Raw genomic sequence first — 18,583 nt, forward strand, 5'->3', positions numbered from 1 at the left:
TGTTAGCTTTCTTTGCATCCTTTATCTTATATCTTAAAAATTGCTAATTCATCCCATTTCTGCCTTAGAATAATTTTATGAATTTTACTATTTTTTAAATGACACACTACTTAAGTCAGAGTATAATGCAGAAACAAAAATATGATGGTGAATATTGTATACCACCTAACTCTGAAAGGCAGCATTATCTGCAGGGCTGGGGTGAGAACACAGTCTTGTCCTAGTCTCCTTGCCCACTGTGAATTCTTAGCGCAGTTAGTTTTGACAAATTGAGTTGAGCGGGAAACTTTGAATAAAAGCTTTAATAATTACTGATAATGAATTTCTGGCCTAAAAGTATTTGCACATCTTTTTGCAGTATTTAGTCTGAAAGCAAAATAGTATATTGCACATGAGATGAGTCAGGATGTTTCAGCTCTCAGGACAGATGATGGTTTACTTTATTTTTTTCCTCACTGATTACTTTATAAATCAAGATTTTAAAAGACCTTGGCAATTAAAATGGCAAAATTTGCTATGGTGATATGCACAGGAACTTTTCCAGAATGGATTTTGAAATGGATTGTTCTAATTAATCCAGTACCTTTATTTATAATGAATTTTTGTCAAAAATTTCCTTTTAATAAAATGTTTCATTAGCACTGGCGCCTTTTGATAAGGAGGAACATGGTTCAGTTTCCAGTTTTCTGTAGGACTATAAAGTTTTGATAATGTTAAAATTATAACTGAGCATCCAGGAAAATAAAGTTAGTCTCCTTTTCTTTGGCAAATCAACCTTTTTTAAAGAAATTTTTCTTCAAAAATTTGAAGTTTGAAATACTGGACATTTATCATATATTTTGTTGGCTCCCTTTTCTACTCTACTACCTCTTCAAGACAGATCTCCCCCCTCCCTCTCTGTCTAATCTAAAACTTCATTTTTTCAGCTTCTTTTTATAGTTGTAGGACATTGGCTTCTCTTGATACTGTTTTGTTTGAACAAAGACCGATCAGCACATTTTTTTGTGTTTGTTCAGGAGTCAGACGGCCAGGGCTGCCCCTTCTGTCGCTGTGAAATAAAAGGAACAGAGCCCATAATCGTAGACCCCTTTGACCCAAGAGATGAAGGCTCCAGGTGCTGTAGCATCATTGACCCCTTCGGAATGCCAATGCTGGACTTGGATGACGACGACGACCGAGAGGAGTCCTTGATGATGAATCGGTTGGCAAATGTTCGAAAGGTAAAACCAGAAAACGTAGGTTTAATTAGGATGGTTTGTGGGCATGAAAAAGAAATTTTGCTGTCACAAATGGGGTATGAGTGTACTTGGGTTTGGAAAGAAAGATTCAGGCATCAAAAGAAAGGTGAAGATATAACTAATGTTGACAGGATGATGAAATCATAGACTGAGAAAGAACTAGGCTCTACTCAAAGTACTCTCATTGGTTTTAAACTTCAAAGTGAGAGATGGTGAGAGCTTTTGTATAGAACTAAACATCATCTAGGACTGGCAGTAGCAGATCTGTGAAGAAAAATTTAAGAAAAATTTATTAAAATTGGAAATATGAGATTAGAAATAGGCTTTGTTGACATCTAAAAGAAGCATCTGATAGTTATTTTCTTACCAGGAAAGCCAGACTTATATCTGGTTACTAAGAGGCCCCAGAAGATTTACTTTTGTGAATTTACCATAGTTTGGGGTTTGCTTATCAATATTGCCGAGTCAGAAAATTGACTTTATCAGTTCACTGAGAATGGATGCTACTGTCCAATTGCAGTTTATGTAACCACCAAGCTCACAAGGGAGCAGTCAATGGACCAGAGTGCCAGTTGAGTAATTTATACACTGGAAATACAGTCATCAAGAGAACTAAACTCTCAGATATCAGGCTATTCCCTGTACAGAAAGATACATGAAATTCAGATTATACTCAAAAGTTTTATGCTCTCAATATCAGAGATATGGCAGCGAGTAGTATGAAAGCATCTGCAAACAGTGTGAAGCTACCCCCACACCCCCTGACTCATAGCTGACATGGCTAATCTATCATGGCACTAATGTATGCTGAATTCAGACTTAGCCTACACAGACCTATAGAACCGCTGCAGTTCTTTACAATTTGGCAGGTAACATGAAACCTGTTTGCATCTAGATGGAGTGATGATAATGAGTAATGGCATCAGATTATATTTGCCATATGCATCTGTCTGGTAAGGAAACACTTGGTGCAGAGAACATATGAGGCATATCTTTAAGTTACTCCTTTAGGGTTATATCAGAGTTTATGTCTCAGCCTCCTGGATTTTTTATGTTCCAGCGTTCCATGCTCACCAAAGACATACCCTTAGGATTTTTTACATACAAATTTTTATATACTGAGATGATTAAAATCACCAACATGGCTACTCTCAAATTTTGCTTTGGTCTGGGATGATTTTTATTCTTCACTTCATTGGTTTTTCATAAATGTTATAATTTAACTTGGAGAAATTACTCTTGATTCCACTCTTTAATCCTAATGACATTTAACTTTTAGTTTTGAAATGTGTGATCCCTTTGACCAGAATGATATAAGAAAGGAAGTAATTATTAGTCAGTAACCCTAAACAAAGAACAAGAAAAGAAATCTCAAATTGGAACAAGGAATTGAGACTTTAAGATTAATTCTTTATCAATAAACCCATATTATCTTTTATGTGAACAAAACTTTTTCACATTTTATTTTCTCAACAACTTGAAGAGGTAAATATTATTCTTCTCAGTTTTCAGATAAGGAGATGAGGCTCAGATTAGTCATGCAGCTTGGCTGCATTAGTAGTTTATAGAGCCAGGATTCAAAGTTATGTGTTCTGGATAACAATACAGCGATATCTCCAATACCCCATATGTAGCTGTCGCACATGCAGAGTGATGAAATGATTTCTATGAAGTCAGATTATGGTGTGTATCCTAGAATTTTTATCATATACTATCATTCATTTTACTTAATATTGGTAATAAAATGATAAGATTTATGATTTCGTTGTTCTGGCCCTATTATAGTTTCTTAAATCCTTGATCTCACCAACTCAGTGAAGAAGCTAATGTTATTGTCCTATTTTACATAGGAGGAAACTCAGGAAAAAAAGGTGAAATAACTTGCCTAAGATCCTAGTACCACCCTATAGCAGAAGTAGCACTTTATTCCAAGGCTTCTAAACTTTAAAACTCTAGCTGCAAGCCAACATGCAACGTGCCTCTTTTGCCATCTTTGGAACATGTCACACATAATTTACTTAAAAGAGACAGCTTGTCTATGTCCATGCCACCCTGAGCAAGCCTGATCCCATCTGATCTCGGAAGCTAACCAGGGTTGGGCCTGGAGTACTTGGATGGGAGACCAGCTAGGAAGTCCAGGTGCTGTAGGTGTTAAAAAAAAAAAAAAAAAAAAAAGACAGCCAAACTAATTATCCTGTGAAGGTCTTTTCAGTTCTGTAATATAACATACAAGCATATTTCAGAGATATTGTAGGTTTGCTTCCAGACCATTGCAATAAAGTGAACATCACAATAAAGTGAGTTGGACAAGTTTTTTTGGTTTCCCATTGCATATAAAAGTTATGCTTATACTATACTATAGTCTAAGTATAGTATAGTATAATCTAGTCTGAGTGTGCAATAGCATATCTAAAAAACAACAACAATGTATATATCTTAATTTAAAAAATACTTTATTACTAAGAAATGCTGACCATTATCTGAGCCTTCAGGGAGTCATAATCTTTTTGCTGGTGGAGGATATTGCCTCAGTGTTAATGCGTACTGATTGATTAGGGTGGTGGTTGCTGAAGGTTGGGGTGGCTGTGGCAGTTTCTTGAAATAAGACAACCGTGAAATTGGCCATATCGATCAACTCTTTCATGAATGATTTATCTGAGTTATCTGTAGCATGTGATGCTTTTGATAGCATTTTACCCACAGTAGAGCTTCGTTCAGAATTGGAGTCAGTCTTCTCAAACTCTGTTGCTGTTTTATCAACTAATTTATGAAGTTTTCTAAATCCTTTGTTATCATTTCAAGAATGTTTACAACATCTTCACCAGGAACAGTTTCTATCTCAAGAAATAACTTTCTTTGCTCACCCATAAAAAGCATCGGTTCAAGTTTTATTTTGAGACTGCAATGATTCAGTCACCTCTTCAAGCTCCACTTCTAATTCTCATTCTCTTGCTATTTCCATCAAATCTGCAATTCCTTCCTCCACTGAAGTCTTGAACCTCTCAAAGTCATTCATGAGGGTTGGAATCAACTTCTTCCAAACTTCAGTTAATGTTGATATTTTGACCTCTTCCCATGAATCACAAGTGTTCTTAATGGCATTTAGAATGGTGAATCCTGTCTAGAAGGTTTTCAACTCACTTTCCCAAGGTCTATCAGAGAAATCACTATCTATGGCAGCTGCGCCCTTACAAAATGTATTTCTTAATAAGATTTGAAAGTCAAAATTACTCTGTGGTCCATGGATTACAGAATGGATGTTTTATTAGCAGGCATGAAAACAACATTATAATCTCATTATACATCTCCATCAGTGCTCTTGGGTGACTTACCAAATGCATTGTCAAAAAGTAGTAATATTTTAAAGAAATCCTTTTTCTGAACAGTAGGTTTCAACAGTGGACTTAAAATATTCAATAAACCATGTTGTCATCTAGGCTTTGTTTTTTCCATTTATAGAGCATAGGTAGAGTAGATTTAGCATAATTCTTAAGGGTCCTATGATTTTCAGAATAGGAAATGAACATTGGATTCTACTTACAGTCACCAGCTGCATTAGCTCCTAACAAGAGAGTCAGCCTGTCTTTTGAAGTTTGGAAGCCAGGCATTGAGTTCTCCTCTCTAGTTATGAAGGTCCTGGATAGCATCTTCCAATACAAGGATACTTTGTGTACACTGAAAATCTGTTGTTTAGTGTAACCGTCTTTATTAACTATCTTGGCTAAATCTTCTGCATAACTTGATGCAGCTTCTATATCATTTGCTGCTTTACCTTGCACTTTCATGTTATGGAGATGGCTTCTTTCCTTAAACCTCATAACCCAAGCTCAAAAAGGTTTGGAGCTTCAGATTTTTCTTTTACAGCTTCTTCATCTCTTTTAGCTTTCATAGAATTGAAGAGAGGGCCTTTCTCTGGGTTGGGCTTTGGCTTAAAATGTTTTGACTGGTTTGATCTTCTGTCCAGACCCCCTGAAACTTTCTCCATATCAACCATAGTCTGTTTCTCTTATCATTAGCATGTTCACTAAAATAGCACTTTTGATTTCCTTCAGGACTTTTCCTTTGCATTCATTCGCAACTTGGTTTATTGTTTGCAGCAAGAAGCCTCGCTTTTGGCCTACCTCTGCTTTCAGTTTGCCTTCCTCACTAAACTTAATCATTTCTAGCTTTTGATTTACAATGAGAGATGTATGGGGAAAAAAAGTGAGAGATGTGTGACTCTTCCTTTCACTTGAATGCTCAGAAGCCATTGTAGGGTTATTGATTGGTTGAATTACAATATCGTGTCTCAGGGAATAGAAAGGCCCAAGGAAAGGGAGAGAGATGGGGGAATGGCTGACTGGTGGAGCAGTCAAAACGCACACATTTATCAATTAAGTTTGCCATCTTATAGGAGCATGGTTTGTGGTGCCTGAAAATAATTACAATAGTAACATCAAAGATCATAGATCACCATAACAAATAATAATAATAATAAAATTTGAAATATCGCTAGAATTATCAAAATGTGATATGGAGACATGAAGTAAGCAAATGTTGTTGGAAAAATGGCACTGATATGGCTGCTCCACCCAGAATTACCACAAACTTTTAATTCATAGATACAGTATCTGTAAAGCTCAATAAAATGAGATCTACTTGTACATCATGAGTAATCACTAATATCCAATGAAATTTTAACCAGAAGTTAAAAATAATTAAAACTATGATCTGTTTGTATTAACAGAAAAATATTTATGCTCTACACCTACCTAATTAGTCACCAAAAACCCAAGCGACTCCAATTAGGCCCTGCTATTTGATATATAAGTGAGTATTAAATCTGTTTTCTAATATAAATGTTCAATAGCCACTTATGCCGTGGCTACCATATTGAACCACATAGTTATAGAACATTTCTAAAGATATTGAAATATCTAAGATAAATATAATAGAAATATCTGTTATCTTGGATATCTGTTTTATTGGATAGTTTTATAGATCATGCAGGCTCTTATTGAAAGTATCTAGGTCTTAGTGCAAAAGACCTTTTGTTTTTATTTAATAACCTGTTGGTCTGGACATTGTCTATAATCTATCCTGGTGTCAGCAAATTATGGCCTGTTTTTGTTTTTCTGCGAGCTAAGAATGATTTTACATTTTAAATGGTTATATAATATAGTTAAATGATTTTATAAGTACCTACATAATTTCCATGATTTTGCATCTTGGTTGGCAAAGGCTGAAATAATTACTTTCTGGCCCTTAAGAAAATTGCAGTCCCCAGGTCCAAGCATTTAAAGAATATTTATTGACTACATGGGGAATAGGGAATGACAGAAAAGTATTTGAGAAGTATATAACAACTCAAGTGGTTCAGATGACCTAGATGGTAATGTTTTCTGGCTAGAAAAAAAGGCATTTCAGTTTTCTTTACTAAATGGATTTTCTTTCATTGATTCATGTCAGAGAAGGGGAGTTGTGCCTTAAGAGTATTTCTTCGAAGAACTTTGTATACTTTACTGCTTGTGGGGAAACTATTTGTCATGTATGAGTTTGCAAAAAGTTGCAGTCTCAGCCTGTTTTCCACTGAATTAAGTTGAAACGAGCTTTGTTTCAGTGGTGGCGCTGACAAGCGGAAGGAATCACTGGTAACGTAAAATGAGCAGAATGCTCGAAGATGACTCTAATGGTTTTCCCTGATCTTTTCACCACTCTCAAGACCAAGCATATTTGGTTCTCCTTGGCACGCTGGGGAGCTTTCTGTCAAGGGAGCTGAGAGAGTTTTTATATTAGTCTTCTCTTTAGTTTACCGAAAGAAGAGAATGGCACCTCCAGACATTGTTGTCCCTGAAGTCCCACTTCGGTGGCTCTTTGGGCAATCAACAGTGTCGTTTAATAAAGCTTTCACTGCAGTCACTGTTATTCCTATACGTTCCTATGACAGTTAGTGAAATATAGAAAACTTGTAATTATTTGTTTTTAAGTTGAGGAAAACATTTCAATTAAATATCTGCAGGGATCTGCCTCTAGTCAAACAGATTGTGAATTTTATAATATTCATAAATCACTGCCACTCAACTTTCAGTAAAACCTAAATTTTAGTATAGATACAAGCATCAGTTCATTCTGAATAACTGGAAAATATTGCTATGTCGTTATGTTTCTGTAGCACTGTAGAAGTACGTCTGTTTCAGCAGTTAAAATAAATTGTTAATGTTTTGTTTAGAGGACTGTCTTCTCATTGAGACTATTAATTCTTAAGGCCAGGGCCAGTGTGTTATTTATCTTTGTGTTCCCTGACACCTAAACAGACTCAGTGACTGTTTATTAAATGTCATAATAAATGCACACTCACATGCTTTTTGAGGGCAGTGACCTGATCTTATGTATCTTTTTATCTTTGTTCCGATCCGAAGACTGAAGATATTGTACAATACAGCAAATTATAGGTTTTATCTAGTTCTGTCTTACAGCTGAGATCATAAATATCATGTGGTAATTTTGACATAATAGCTCTTCTACTTTAATTTAATTTTTTTCCTGTTTTTTTTTTTTACTCACTTTTTCGCCTTATTCATTTATTCATTCTTTTTAAAACCATTTCTTTGTCTTAATTCCAAAAGTGACAGTCAGTATCGTCCAGCAGAATAACTCAGCTTTTTTTTTATCTGCCTTTTCAAATCCTCATCTTTCTCCTCCTTTATGAACAGGTTGATGACTATATTGCGGAATCATTTCTGCCTATCTTAAGCATATCATATTCTTCAAATTAGCAGTGCTTCCATTATATAGAGGACTGAGCTCTTTGTATATTCCTGTTACTATGGTGATAGCCCACAACTGGAGTTGATAAATAGTAGCATACTAAACATATAGATTGTATTTTTATAAGTTAAGTTTATTTAATAATGCTAATCTTACAGAAGCAAATAGAACCTATAAATCTGTAATACAACGTATTGGTCACCTTCTTTTATAAAGTCTCTTTTTTGATTTTAACTAGAAGATGTTTTGGATTTTGCTTAAAATTGGATCATTACCTGTATCTTGATCTGTCAGAATTTCTAGGATAATTGGATCTGATGTGAGTCCTTACAAGAAGTCCAGGGTGTGATTGTAAGATCACATCCCTCTCTCTGGCTTCAGTCAGATCAAAGCTTAGAAAAGGTGTCTGTTGGTAGTCAGAATTTTGTTTCATTTTGCCAAAGGTGTAAAGTGGAGTCTTAACAGCTCCTTAGCAATCATGTCTATAGAGTGTATTATTCACCAAATACATAAAATTACAAACAAAATAAAGATTTGCATACAAAATAAAAATGTTGACAACCTGACTTAGCGGATGAATCCTTTGGTTTTTAAACATATTGCATTTTCTAAAAAGTATTTAAAATCTTTAACAAATTGCTATATTAGAACAAAAACAGGTGTCACTATAGATCAAGGGAATTGTCTTTTATCTTTTTTTATACATCCTCCTAATGTCACCATCATCAATTAAAATACATACTACTAATGAAAAATAACATAGCATCTAATTCTTGCTTTTTCTAATAATAATAAATGTGAGGAAGGATCCATAGTATTCCTGATCCTGAAGAAAGAGTTTATGTTTACTGATCAGCATCTGCAGTGTTTTTAGAAGAGTGTCACCTTTTTAATGTGACTTAATTCCAGCCATAGGGCCGGGGCCTTTGCTAAAGCAGTTAAGGACAAGAGTTAAAGGTGAAATACAGCAATAATAATAGACATTCACAATGTAGAATATGGTTCTCAACTCTGGGTAGTTCTGCCTCCTGGGGGTGTTCAGAAAAATGTCAGGACATTTTTGGTTTTCACAGTGACTGAGGGGTGACTGAAATCATTGGTATTTAGTGGGCAGGGCCAGAGATGTGAAACATCTTGCAGCCCATGGGATAGTGCAACCCAGGAAGAATGATTGTGACCTCATGCTAGTCATCCTCACATCTCCCACTGTGCAACAGGTAAAGTCGTGGATGACAGTAAGCAATCCAGAGTCACAGATACATGTTTGCCATTTAATTGCACTATATTTACTGATTTTCTTAAAGCTCCATGCAAAATAATAGCATTTTCATTGTTAGTATGTGACTGACAAAGTAAGAACTGCCTTGTCTAAGTGCTATATGATGTTATAGAGGACCTTGAAGACATTGTTATATATTCCTCAAAAATGTTTTGAATATGCAACAGTTTAGGAGAAATAAGCACTTGAATTCTTGTACTTAGTTTACGGTTGGCCTCCTGAGGTCAGCTGAGCTCCTGGAGGGCAGAGGCTGCTGCTTGCTCCTCTTTTTATTTTCAGAAACTTTCATAGTGACTAATGCCCAGTATTGCCATTGAGAAAGTTTTTGTTTTGTTTTATTTTTTAACTGATCAGTGGTGACACGATTCCTAACTGTACTTTCTTATTAAGAATGCGATCGTCTCTAGACTTCAGCAGCCTGCATTCATGTTCTAGTTTTGCTGCTTAGAATCTGTGTGCCTTTGCATTGGTTATTTAACCCCTTGTGCCTCAGTAACTTGTCTATGAAACTCTACCTCTGAGGGTTGAAGTTAAATGAGCTAATATATGTAAAGCAATTGGAACAATACTGATACACAGTAAATGTTAAGTTATCGGTTGTTATTAATATTACTGTTTATATAGTGTTACTTAAGACTCCTGAAATAATGCTGTTCTGAGAATTAAATCAGTATTTTTGAAATGTCTATGGAAGTTTTTTTTTTTTTTTTTTTTTTTTAGGTACTGTTACCTATCATTGTTTAAGAAGAATTAGACACCAAAACTATATAAGTTTGGCAAGCAGTTGGTTGCATTTTCTAATGTATTAACATCTGTACTTAGTTATGATTTCATTGTCTGGCCACATTAAAAAATAACTTACTATAGAACCATCTTTTATGTTTAAAATTCAGGGAAAATTCAAAGATGACAACATATCAGCTGATACTGTATTTTAAGGACTAAATAATTTAGACAAGCTTAAAATAGTCTTATTTTCTACATGTATAAATAGAAATGATTAAGTATTCTTGAAAGTAGGGTGAAGAACTACAGTAACTAAATAGCAATTGCATTCAAACCAGCTGTACCTGGCATTTTGGAGCGATGGGTGTTTCACATGAGGGCATTTTTCACTGACTGAAGTTTATTCCTTTAATTCCCAGAATGTTCTTGTTTCTCAGCCATTTTTATGAAAATATGGCTGAATTATAGTCACCATTCCCTGACTTCTCAAAATTGGTTGTGCAGCTGAGTGCATCAAAGGGCGTAAGAAGCCACTACAATCAACATAACATACTTCTTGAAGCTTACATTTTGCTGTAAGATTTAAGGGGGAGGTTGCACGAAGAGAGAACCACAAATTTAATTTAAATTTAAATTTAAATCACATATATCTGGATCAGGATGCAAAATCCATAGGAATGTTTGAAGTAAAATATGAAACCTCAAAGAAATTTCAGGATTATGGAAGCTGGCGACAAACCAATTACATTCTCATGAAAGGTATTTCTAGGAGAAGCCATATAACTCTGTGTAGTTAACAGTGTCTAACATTTTAATATAACTGTGCCCTTGGAGTTATCGTGAGGCTGTTTGAAGTAGACTCTTTTGGCAATTTTATTGACCATCTCCCTGTCAAACCTCAAAGAGATTGTCACCTCTTACTTCAGTCAATATTTCTTCAAGTTTGTTTCCAACCATTTTCCTGGTCTTCATTGCTTCAGATGTGTAATATCTAAAAATTTCCAGAAGTTATTCGTGAAACATAAACAATAATAATAATTTAAAATAGTGAACTTCACTTTACACACAATAGATATCCATGTTCTTAGTAAAGTAGCAAGGTGCCTACATTTCCTTCCTACAGGGAGAGATGAAGCAGAATTTCCTCCCTTATTTAGAGGTATTTAGAGGACTCTTGGTGGTGGTGGTGGTTTTGTTTTTGTGTTATTTTGTATTTTAAGACTTTTAGAGCAACAAATTGGGGGGAACATATTGAGATTTCTTATGCACTCCTCGCCCCCATACTTGCATAGTCTGCTCGTTATCAGCATCCCCCTCCAGAGTGGTACATTTGCTAGAATGGATGAACCTACATTGACATGCCATTACCATCCAAAATCCATAGTTTACATTAGCATTCACTGTTGATGTTGTACATTCTATGGGTTTGAACAAATGTATAGTGACACATGTCCACCATTATAGTATTATGCAAAGTATTTTCACTGCCCTAAAAGTCCTCTGTGTTCTGCCCACTCATCTTTCCCAGCCCCAATTCCCAACAACAATTTTTCTTTTTACCTTATTCCTAGTTTTGCCTTTTTTAGAATGTCATATAGTTGGAATCATTTAGTAGGTAGCCTTTTCAGATTAGCTTCTTTCACTTAGTAATATGCTTTTTAAGATTCCCCTATGTCTTTTCATGGCTTGATATAGCTCATTTCTTTGTAGTATTGAATAATATTCCATTGTCTGGATGTATCACATTTTATTTATCCATTCACTTAATGAAAGCACCTTGGTTGCTGCCAAGTTTAAGCAATTAAAATAATAAAGCAGTTATAAACATCTCTGTGTAGATTTTTATGTGGCCAAAAGTTTTCAACTCTTTTCAGTAAATACCAAAGGGTATGATCGCTGTATTGAGTGACAAGAGTATGTGTAGTGTATAAGAAAGCACCAAACTGTCTTCCAAAGTATCTACCTGTTGCATTCCCACCAGCAGTGAGTGAGAGTTCCCGTTGCTCCACATCCTCATCAGCATTTGGTGGTGTCAGTGTTCTGGATTTTTGCCATTCAAAAAGTTATACACTAGCGTCATATTTGTTTTAATTTACATTTGCCTGATGACATACGATGTACAGCATCTTTTCATATGCTTATTTGCCATTTGTATATCTTCAGTGAGGTTTCTGTTAAGGTCCTTCACCCACTTTTTAGTCTAGTTGTTAATTTTCTTATTGTTGAGATTTAAGAGTTCTTTTTACATTTTAGGTAACAGTCCTTTATCAGATATGTCTTTTCTAAATATTTTCCTCTAATCTGTGACTTGTCCTTTTATTCTCTTGATAGTTTCTTTCATAGTGCAGACATTTTTAATTTTAATAATGTCCAGATTATAATTTCTTTCATGAAACATGTGGTTGGTGTTATATTTTTAAAGGGATCACCAAAACCAAGGTTATCTATATTTCTCCTATGTTATCTTTGAGGAATTTGATAATTTCACATTTTACATTTAGGGTTGTGATTCACTTTGAATTATTTTTTATGAAGAGTGTAAAGTCTGTGTCTATGTCCTTTTTTGTTTGTTTGTTTTTGTTTTGGCATACAGATGTCAGTTGTTTTACAAACATTTGTTGAAAAACTGTCTTTGCTTCATTGTATTACTTTTGCTCCTTTGTCAAAGCTCAGTTGACTATTTTTGTGTGGGTCTATTTTGGGGCTCTTTATTGTGTTGCATTGATGCATTTGGCTTTTCTTTGTCCATACCATACAGTCTACTTCTGTAGTTTTATAGGAGGTCTTGAAGTCAGGTAGTGTCAGTTCCTCAATTTTGTTCTCCTTCAATATTGTGTTGGGTATTCTGGGTCTTTTGTTTTTATATAAACCTTAGAATCAGTTTGTGGACAATCCACAAAATAACTTGCTGGGATTTTGATTGGGATTGCATTGAATCTATAGATCAAATTGGAAGGACTTCTCTTTTGCATTGGAGTTTCTTTCTAAATTCCTACAGATTGAGGCTTTTGGAAGTATGATTGTGGATAAGCAGGAAATGATAGTATTGCCCTTATAGCACATTCCTCATATAAGCTTTTGTTATCTAAAATGGGACAATGGTACAGGTACTTCAAAATAGATAACATAAATTATTTATATTTATCCTAAAAGTTACTTATGAATGTGTATAAATGTGTCTAATGAATACTTTCTGAATAACAGTCTATATAGAGAGTATTATTTTAAAGACTAGATTTTGTTATGTTCACAAAATATGAGAAAGGAACAAAGACAATAGTAGCAAGGAAAGTATACTTAGAATATTATAGTTTATGTGATAAAAGTTTTATCAGCGTCCTCCATTAATTTTCATTCATTTAGAGAAAAATGTTGACCCTCTAAGAGCCCTTCTCATCATCTTTATACATGTATCTATCTTGTTCAGATATGAAAATTTATTAAGTAAAAATCTTGTTAGAAATATTATAAAATTGACTGATTATCTGTGGGATTGTCAGAACTCTCATCTTATTAGTAATTGGAGAAGTTTTCTCTTGTCTTGTTTTTAATAATAGCCTGGCTGGGTTTGAAGTTTCTTACCAAATGTTTTTCCATTTCCATAATAATGGATCTTATTAAAGCTTTTATGAAATCACTCTTTAGAAGGTGTGGATAAAATGAAGAGTGACGAAAATAGAAAGAGTCCCTGATTATTATTGGTAATTTCTGAGCCTGTTGAGAAGGCTTTTGACTACTTTACTTTTGGGGCCTTTTCTCTCAGGATTTTCTGTTAAAGTTGCAAATTTGGATTTATTTATTCATTATTGTAGTCTTTAGAATCCTATTCTGAGTGCTAAAGAATTCTGTAAATTTTGTCAGAGAAATAAAGAATATCATTTATTCATTTCAGGAAGCAAAGGGCTAGGGAAAATTGGTGACTATATAGACAGAATCAAAAGAATTCAAAAGAATCAAAAGAATTCAAATATGGTCTTTAAATTTCTAGAGCACCAGGATTCTAATTTATTAAAGGCATGCTATACTCATCAGCTATTAGTATTAAAGAACTTAAGAGAAATTGTCTGACAAATATGCTGGTATGATAATACAGGCAGGAATTAAGGTGCCCAGCTTCTGTATTTTGAAAGGAGTTAAAAGAAAAAATATATAATTTATTCTAAAGTTCTGAAAGCAAGTGTAATACTAGAAAAAAGTGAATATTATCTAAAATTTAGATAAAGGAATAGAACAAGATTTAACTTGAAAGGATCACCCCATTTTTCCCAACTCTTCCAGTTACCTCTATATAAATGATTTTTTTATATTGTGTAACAAATTCTGCACAGCTAATTTTGTGCCCATATCCTATTTCTCTATTTACTGTAGTTATTTTTTTCATAGCTCTCTATTTCTTTATCCTTAATAGAGTGGATAGGTAATGATGGAGTAACAAAGAAAGGAATTCATTTAAAGCAATGACAAAAAAGACAGGATTCTTTTAAGAATCCCTTGATGAATGTCTTTTTATTATACTAATTAAATTTTATTTATTCATTAGGAAATTAAAACCAGAAGAGCAGAGATAAAATCTGTACCATAAAATAATTAGAAAGTATATTAAAGTGGGAAAAAAGTATAACAGTTGTAACAGAGAGGTTCATTATCCTAATATATAAAGAGCTCACTCATGTCAGTGAGGGGTAAATAAGAGAATATGATAGATATTCTTATCGAACAAAACATAAAAAGCCAGTAACCAAGAGAAGAAGAATACATGGCAAACAAATATTGTAATTTTTTCTGATTATTTATTAAATTCAAATTTAAACATCAGCATGAGCCATTAAAACGTCAATCAAGTGTTAGTAAACAAAAATTGAAAATTAAACATACTCTATGCTTTTGAGGTTTGTGCAAGGGTAACGTAAATTGGTTTCACCATCTGGATAGCAAAAGGGTCTTATGAATATTCCTCAACTTTTACCTAGTTATGAGTTTATTATCCTATGCTCAAAACATTCTAGGATTTTGTCCTTAAAAATCAAAACATATATGATCAAAGATTTCTTTATGTTTTCACTTTACAATCAAGAAAATTTGAGAACAGCATAAGTGTTCATAGCCCAGGAAATAGTTAAGGCTGATATAGACATATAATTAACCCCTTGAATATATATTTATGTAGAATGCTTAGATTTTTTGATATAAAGTTAACCAATATAGAGAGGATTAAAAATTGTATATGTGATGAGGAACCATAAGCAGTGACTCTGTATCGATGTTTTCAAAATAACTGTATATTTTCCTATAGCTCAAAAATTTTATGCAGTGAAATTGTTAATAATGAAAAAAAATTAAATGAAAACATAATTCAAAAAACAGGAGGAGAGGAGTACACAAACAGGTAAAACTCATTTATTACGGTAAAGAGTTTGACAATATTTATACCCCTAAACTCATGAACCCACTCTTATTCTTAAACTATTACTCTTCTTATTATTTATTATTTCTATATTTAAAACACTCTTTAGGTCAATGTGAAAAAATAAAAATATTTATTAAATTCAATTCTAGATTTTTGTCCTAATGGTCAGTGTTAATAACAGCAAATAATCCAAGTGGCATTTCTATCTGACTTTTGAATGCGTTCTACGAATTTAGTTTACAAATATCTACTTGTTTAGATATTTGATTTTGTTACCATTGCTTTGTTTAGGACTGATCTCAAGAGAAATTGTAGAGGACCAAAAAGAAAAATAAGGGTGGGGATACTTTGTTTAAAGATACCTCTGATAGTTATCTTCAGGTAGTGAAGATGAATAATTTTTGACTGGACAGGTTATATAGATCACATCTGTCACTTCTGGATCAAAATATATCACCCAAATAAAAATGAAATGTTTTATAGTAGCTTTAATTTTATCATACTTCATATAATTTCATTAGCCTATAAAGTCTCCACAAAATGGATTAAGCTTACTCTATAATCTCCAGGAAACAATAGCACTAGGTGGTGATGTGTGCAAGACCATGGCATTATAAAGTTGTAGCTGAAATTTAAATATTAAATAAGAAATGTGTTTATGAAGTAGATTATAAATTTAATTATGTGTTTTGTTTTGTTTTTTTTAATCCATCATAATCAGTCAGCATTAGAACTTTAGTTTGACAGCCACACTTAAAATTCACATATTCCAATCAAGGGTATCCCTATCCAGCAAAATATCTACCTGTTATTATTTAAATTTATTCAACATTTAAATAAATGCTCTCCTACTCTTCTATTTAAGATGTTTTATATATATGTCTTAAATCTGCATTTCAATAAAGAATAGAAATGGTAATGATTGAGAAATACTGGACAAATCAGTAAGAGGTGATTAAGTCAGCATAGTTCATAGTCTTAGAATTTAAACCTAAGGATTGTCCAGGTTTATTGTTTTTCCCCAAGAACTCCCTTTATCTCCTACCAGAAGTAGAGAAAGATAAATGGCATGAGTGATCTTTAGATGAGCATTAGACCTGTGGAAAAACAAGGCATACAGATGGACTGCTGAGGGAGCTGTTTGTGGAAGCTATGTAGGGAATAATTTATATCAGTAGACTAAAGATAACTGGCTGTATCCCTTTGTTATATCTCTGCTTTAGAGACATTTGTCGTACCTGATAACTTCCTGCCACGGGAAAATTCTGATACTCCAGAAATTAAAGTTTTTAAAAAGACATTAAGTATTTCAATATTATATGGAGACATAGGTGTAATTTAAAGAAGAAATAATTTAAATCTATCTACATTATCAATTTTGCTTCTCTTTATTTTCAGAAGGGAAAATATGGCAAACTGTCTCTTCTATAAATTTTGATATCATGAATTTTTAATGCCTCATCTAAAAATTTAATTATGAACTAAGGTGTAAAGCATTATGTTAGGCTTCTTTTCTCTTTAGATTTTCGAATAGGAAGGAAAGAAAATGGTAACTATTCAAATAAAAGTAACCTTTTATATTACCATCTACTAAAACCATCTACTAAAAATGTTTACAGATGTTCATAGCACTGAATTTTACCAGCAATAAAAGTTAATGGAAAGTTTCAGTACACTACTTGCAGAATTGTTCGTAGGGATAGCAAAGGATTCAGCAAAAAGTAATACATTACTATCTAAAAGGCATTAGTCAATGCTCTTTTAAGTTATCTATTCTTACATGGGAGTCTTACTATAACTTAGGAGAACTGGAGAAAATGGATGTTATGGTGAATTTAGTTCACAATCAATCAATCAATATAAAATGTTTTTTGTTTCTTCACATACAAATATTTTCTCCATAAAATCCTTCTACCTAAGCTTCAAAATGAATTCGTTTTTCAGAAGGACAATCTGTAGTCACTTTGAGAATGTAACATGAATCATGCTAAGCAGGGTCTGCTTCCAGTTACATTCATAAAGCAAAACAGTGCATTCGTCTGTAAGTACCAAAAAGTTTAAGGTTATTGTTGCACCATACTCATTGGTTTGTATGTCTGTCTCGAGGATTTTTGTTATACCCTTTTGATATCTAACAATTCACCAACTACAAATAAAATCCATCCCATTATCTAACATAAGAGGAATTTGGTAATTGATTAAATATTAGTAATTAAAGTGAAGTCAAGCTCCGATGGTGATGGTGGGCTGTTCTGTAAGAATTCTCGTTCCTGTTTCAGGTGTTGAGGAGAGCAGGAAGGTAGTTGTGGAAGAAAAGTGGATAGAGAAGCATAGGTCTGTTAGGCAGTCTTTGCAGTGTGTGCACCTAGCGCTGAAAAATTTCTGTGCAAATAACTAAATTAATGAAGTACTGTGTATTCTCTGTATACATATAAAAAATAGTTCAGGGTACGAATTGTGTGGATAGTTTTGCTTCTTGAGTCTTTTTTGTAAAGGACAATAACCAGATCAACAAAGTATTTTTATCAGGTAAGTTTTGCTAGTTCTCAGAGAATGTAATTTATCCTAAAAGGAACTGTAAAGAATTAGATGTCCTGTGACATCTCCTGATCTGAAATGCTATTATACTGGGATGCACATAGCTTTACGTCAGGAATTCTTTGTGTTTTATGACCATTTGGGATTGATTTAATTCCATAAGGTTCACATTCATGACCATGTGAGGCCCCATGACTTTTTGGGTAGAATTGTTATTTTGTTAAGAATCACTGCATTAAAATCAGTTTATGACTGTGGAGTTTCTACTTTTTCTTCTTTAGTAACAATTGAAAATATTTTTCCCTTATTACAGGTAAGAGCTATAAAAAAAAAGAATCATGAAATTACTAAAAAGAAAAGGTTCTTAAAATTGTCATAAAATGATGTCTAAATGTATTGACCTATTCTAAATTATTTGGCATCATTTAAGAGAGACAGACTTGAGAGTTCAGCAATGTCATTACAGTATTCAGGCACATCTGAGATATGGTCTAGAAGCTTCTGTTTGGCCACTTAAATTTATTTTTAAAAAATCTTTACAATTAGGAGAATAACTCCTCACTCCGTAAGTGTGGGTTGTGCATAGAGTATGGTAGAGAAAGGGGAGAAAAGAGAGTGAACTTTATAGTGAAAAAACCTTGACAGTTA

General features: G+C 33.5%; 1 protein-coding gene and 1 pseudogene across 9 annotated transcripts in view; both read left to right on the forward strand.

Annotated features, from left to right (window-relative positions):
* Positions 1-18,583, forward strand: part of CBLB (Cbl proto-oncogene B) — a 200,431-nt gene that overhangs the window by 123,747 nt on the left and 58,101 nt on the right. For all 9 annotated transcript variants that reach the window (XM_016151503.2, XM_016151498.2, XM_016151501.2 and 6 more), the window contains one exon: positions 1,017-1,220. In XM_016151503.2, coding sequence (XP_016006989.2) covers positions 1,017-1,220 — 204 coding nt within the window. The remainder of the gene's footprint in view (positions 1-1,016; positions 1,221-18,583) is intronic.
* On the forward strand, positions 3,273-3,389 carry LOC118602622 (annotated as a pseudogene).

This window comes from Rousettus aegyptiacus, unplaced genomic scaffold (assembly GCF_014176215.1).
Source record: "Rousettus aegyptiacus isolate mRouAeg1 unplaced genomic scaffold, mRouAeg1.p scaffold_m13_p_4, whole genome shotgun sequence".
Classification (NCBI taxonomy): domain Eukaryota; kingdom Metazoa; phylum Chordata; class Mammalia; order Chiroptera; family Pteropodidae; genus Rousettus; species Rousettus aegyptiacus.